The sequence below is a fragment of the Monodon monoceros genome, unplaced genomic scaffold (assembly GCF_005190385.1).
Source record: "Monodon monoceros isolate NGI ecotype Baffin Bay Population unplaced genomic scaffold, NGI_Narwhal_1 Super_Scaffold_12, whole genome shotgun sequence".
In the NCBI taxonomy this organism is placed as follows: Eukaryota; Metazoa; Chordata; class Mammalia; order Artiodactyla; family Monodontidae; genus Monodon; species Monodon monoceros.
The window spans coordinates 117,752,189-117,757,508 of NW_021703768.1; the positions used below are offsets into that span (position 1 = coordinate 117,752,189).

Sequence of the window (5,320 nt, forward strand, 5' to 3'; positions counted from 1 at the left end):
TGCTCTGGGGAGGGGCCGCCCAAGGCAGATCTCATGGCCTTCAGCCCTAGTGTCCCTCCAGGTTCGAATTCTGGAGATATTGGAGACCAACAGGAATTTTGCGAGAATGTAAGTACAGTAATTCTGAGATGTATCATGCCTCTTAATGTCAATCACATAGTAGTTCACTAACAAATTACTGTTAAGTCCATTGCTTCAGTTATTTGTTGTCTTTTTCTTGCGATGGTTTTTTCTAAAGCACAATGGAAGTACAGCCATTTTTATTACTTTTCACCACAGTCTTCTTGAATATACGGGGAATATTATTTAGTTGGAGAAATAATAATAATAGTAAAAATGAAATAGACTGCTAAAGCTTCCTGTAAATGAGCAAGGCTAAGTCAGCCAGGAAGGAGACAAGGATCACTGATGGGAAATGGAGGATGTGGGTGAGGCTCAAATCTTCTGCTTCTCAATTTTGCAGCAAGTTCATTCTTCCTATTCATTTTCTTATTCTGTTTGGTGTCCTCTACGCATTATGTTTATGCATTCAAAATTACCCTAACAATTCATAATTTGGTTTTTGGGGGTTTATACATGTGTACATTCTTACCTTCCTATAATCTATAAGCTTGTGTATTACTGACGGGCATGGACTGTTAAGGTGGCCTCATTTTATAAATGATTTTGTTTCTTTATAATCAATGACATGCTTCTTTGAGAAAGTAGGTAGAATTTTAGCCTTTCCTTTGGGAATGATTTTACTTTTTTTGTCTTTAATCCCCTCATAATTTAAACTTATTTTCTTCATAGTCTTCAGCTGCTTCAGATAGACAACTTAAAATTTTTTCTAATGTAATGACAATTTTGCTAGTTGCCTGTTGAATGCATTGGTGCTCTCCTCCACATTAATTTCTGCCATCTTCTAATTTATTTGGAAAATTTATTTGAGCATTGACCATACTTATATTTCTTCCATTCATGGTACCTGTAATGAGGCTGTATGAAAATATTTTAGAGTGGGAAAATTCACACTTCTTTGTGCTTTGAGGTTCAAAAGGGTCTTCCCATATAGGGGAATTGTGATACTTCTGCCTGTATTCACCAAGATGCCTGGTCTTCAAAATAACATTGCTCTAAATAATTTAAGCATAACAGTCATGAAATATATATAAAGGCACTTCCGTTTGACAATGGTGCTGTTGATCACATTTCAGTATTTAACATTGTGTACTCAAAATGTTTTTAACATTGAGTACTTTAGATATATTGATACAAACTCTTTTTTTGTCTCAATGCTATGTTCATGTGAATTGTTTTCTTTAAAGATATCACAGAGAACTTGAAATTAGAGCTGTAAGGGTGTGAATCAAATAATGTGGAAGTTTATTTTGTTCTTTTTGGCTCAAATGTACACATTAGAGATTCTTTAATTGTACTGAATGGAGAAATAAATTATATATGATATATTTACATATGGGAGGAGAACCACGTTATAGATAGGGTAAAGTTAATAGAAATTCTGAGAAGGCTATTTTCTACCTAGAATGTAGGATGATTTCCATGAAGATGAACATTAGGAAATCTTCAGAAAAGGAAAAGCCATATCCTAGTTTATGGTACTGGAATTTTCTTCATTGATAGCTACAGAATAGAACAAGAGTAAACATTGTTCACTAATTATAATCAACCATCACTATTTGAGATATTTCTATTTGTAAGATATGGCATGAAGGGCTTAAAATACATAATTTCATTTAAGTCTTATAACAACTTGTAAAGTACATTTGACTATCCAAGTTCTAAAGATTAGATAAGAGATGTTGAGATGTTTATCTATCTTGTCCACTGCTATCCAGCTAGTACATGATGGAGATGATATTCAAATGCATATCTCTTAGATTTGAGAGCCATTCTTTTATTCATTGTAGAACTTTCTAGAGTAAATCTTTTATCTGATGAGGCATAGTTCTGGCTAGGAGAATCAAGCACAAGCTGTATACAGAGTAATCCTCCTTTCTGTTTTGCTTAGAAAAACCCTTCATGATTATCTTCATGGTTAACTTTGTACAATATCATAACTGAGATAGGAATTAAGATTTTTTTGTGTTTATTTTTTTATGTTGCTAAGTGATTTTTTTTCTCAGAAGTTTCATGGACATCATTATCATTTGTCTTAGTGCCACATTGAGATAGGTTTTTACGTTATTTGATCGGTAAATAATTAAGAGTTGTCTGATAAGGACTATTGATCAGTTGTTTGGAAGTGATATAAATAAGCAGAATCATTTAATATATGAGGAAAATCAGAAGACTGAGGCCTGCAAAGTTCTTGCAGAACACCAAAGCCAAATAATACATGTGGAAATGACCTTGTTCTTTTTACACTGTGAATAAGAATAATGTTTTGACAAATATAAGCGGTAATATGATTATTTCTTGGATCCTGAACATCAGTGAAGGATCAATAATTGTTTCCAAAATTGTATACTTCAATAACAGCTTTAAAGGTGTATATTTCTCATGAAAATCTTTGAAAGTGTGTGGGTCTTTCAAGATTCAGACTCCTTCAGTCTTGTTGTCTGAGAGATTTGTGCCAATTGAACAAATGATCTGTGATCAAATAACTGTGTAGACTTGAATAAGCCATGATAGCACAGAGTGAACATCACTGCGTATATTCTACAGTTTTGTAGACAGTACTTCTAATCTGTTAATTTTGAAGAACCTACTGGGTTTCCAAGAATGGCTTCAAGATCTATTTCTCTGTTTAATGTTTTCAATAAATAGTAGTACTAGACCTATTATGAAATAATAGTGGATGATGAGGACTGGTAGAACATTAAACCATGCACTCCAATACTTGACTATCAAGACATACAGCTGGAATTTAAGACTAACCAGATTGATTTAGAAAAGGTCAGGCACGAAGTTCCTTAGCCTTTTCAATCAGTCTTACAAAATCAATGTTAACAACTGTATCGATGTGACTTCTTGGCATTAGCCTATTGCCGGATCTCAGGCCCATCCCCAAAGATGAGTTCAAAGATATCATAATCTATTCTTTAGGAGCTAGTTGAGATAGTGATATCTGAAATAGCACAGCCAAAGTGCAAAAGTCGTGTCATTGGTTCATACAATATATCAAACTCTTTTATGAATTGGTGTTCATCCAATGTCACTTTATATACTTGCAAAATACCACATTTCTGGAAAGTAATTCCTAAATTAACAACTGGTTTTAATTCAGACATGTAATATCATCATCTCCCTTGGGTAAACTTTCTCATGTTTATTTCTCTGCCTTTAAAGACTCCAGATTGCATATAACATCTCATTCCCCAGTTTCCATAATGAAGTGGTTGGAGGCCTGTTGCTTCTTTCTTCTACAAAATAAATCTGACAGGCCTTGAACATCATGTTAAACCTACTGTTATCTAGCCTAATGTTATATTTTGAAAAGAGGCTCATATGAGTGATTGTTTTATAGATGCATAACAGAATTCAGTGTCATAAAAGGTGATGAGCCTGCTTTTTTGTTTTTTAAGAAATAATTTTTAATTGTCTTTAAAAAGAATTCTAGCAGAATAATAATATTGGGAAAAGAGTAAATTTGAAAAAAATGAAACAAGGTTTGAAATTAGCAATAGAATATATGTATGTGTTCAAGATAAAGGAAAATATTAACATACAAATAAATATACTAGTAATTTTTTCATTGTAATATTTTTAGATTCGACATGAACCATTAAAACCATACAACAAAATACTCAAGCTAGAGTGATACTTATTCTGAACCACTTTCTACTCTAAACTTCCACTGTACCCTCTTTTTTCCTCCTTAAATCCCAAGGTAATATGAAAAGACGAAGGACATGTAACTAATTTACAACTTCAGGCAATGAAAACTCACATCAACAATTCTGATTTTCTAGTTGGTATTTTATGAAATCGAATTTCCATTAGTGTTAATGGAAGTAACATGGAAGGTCATTTAGCATTTGGTTGAATTGTTTGATTATTTTCTATGATTTTTTAGCACAATATTAGGCACTTAGAGGCAATGTGATTAGAAGTCATTTCCCTTGTTTTGGATGAACTTACAATCTTTTAAGAAGAAATAGGTCAGCTATTTTCATGAATATGACTTGATAGATATACAAAAGCCAATGTTGGTGAGTGGAAATACCAATATGGCACAGAAATTTTCATGGTGATTTTTATTTCATTGAATGGTAAAAAGTTCATTCTATAGTTAAAAGACTACTTCTTTCATATATTGACACTATTACATAAAGTGTCATTTTGATATCTCTTATTATACTGTTAGCAATGCAACTTACATGAGAAAGCATATATGCCAGATATGTTTCATCTACATCAATAGACTTTTCTCTTATGAATTCTATGTTTTAAACTACCAAATTTGAAATATATTTTTGTTTTTCTTGTTGTTCTTCAATGCATATAAAGTTGTTTGTAACAGGAACACAATTAAATATAAATAATGATAAAGAATTAGAACTAATAAAAATATAAGTAGAAAGCAAGTGCACATAGATAAAAACACAATATGCAGACTTAAAGACTAAAGAAGTGTTATTAAAACTTCAAATTTGTCTTTGAGTTTCCTAGCAGCCAAAGTAACAAGGGTGACTAGAAGTAAAACAATTCAAATTTGATATTTTTATATGAGGAAATGTTTGAGTTTATTTTTTCATAATTTTTTCAATTGTAAAACTCTACATCAAACATAGGAACAAATATTTCAATTTGATGTTAATCAAGAATAAAATGCCATTTTCCATATACCATCAGTTTCAATATGACTTAAAATCTGATTTTTATTCCACAAATAAGCACTTTGGAAATATGATTTTGGGGGTAAAATAGCTTGAAACACGTGAACTTATTTTTTTCTCAAGTAAAATTCTGTGGTATTGGATGTAGTGTACAATACTCACAATTTCAGGCACAAGGTGTCGCTCTTTACTTGGAGGAAATAGTTCATTCAAGGGTTGGTCTGAGCAGCCAGGAACTCCGCATTTAAAGACTCCATCATGCCGGATGCTACCGTTAAAGGATCCTTTGAAACTTCTCAAAAATTCAGTAAGATTTTTAACCCAAAACTGGAGTCTATGGTACTGTAAATGTAAAGAATCTTATTTGGGAAGTCAATGTATGCAATGTTCGCGTCTGAAAGAAGGGGATTGGACACTGGGCGACTGCTGCTGTCGCTTCTGCTTCTCGCAGGCTGGGAGGCGGGCAGCGGCCAGGTCTACTACTCCATTCCCGAGGAGGCCAAACACGGCACCTTCGTGGGCCGCATCGCCCAGGACCT

At 33.0% G+C, this 5,320-nt stretch overlaps 2 protein-coding genes across 3 annotated transcripts in view; both read left to right on the forward strand.

Annotated features, from left to right (window-relative positions):
• LOC114891679 (protocadherin alpha-10-like) overlaps positions 1-5,029 on the forward strand; it is an 11,190-nt gene extending 6,161 nt beyond the window's left edge. Inside the window, exon 4 of the mRNA XM_029215900.1 lies at positions 4,952-5,029. Coding sequence (XP_029071733.1) covers positions 4,952-5,029 — 78 coding nt within the window. The remainder of the gene's footprint in view (positions 1-4,951) is intronic.
• The window catches only part of LOC114892331 (protocadherin alpha-C2), a 209,000-nt gene that overhangs the window by 57,715 nt on the left and 145,965 nt on the right, over positions 1-5,320 (forward strand). The gene's annotated exons all lie outside the window — the stretch shown is intronic.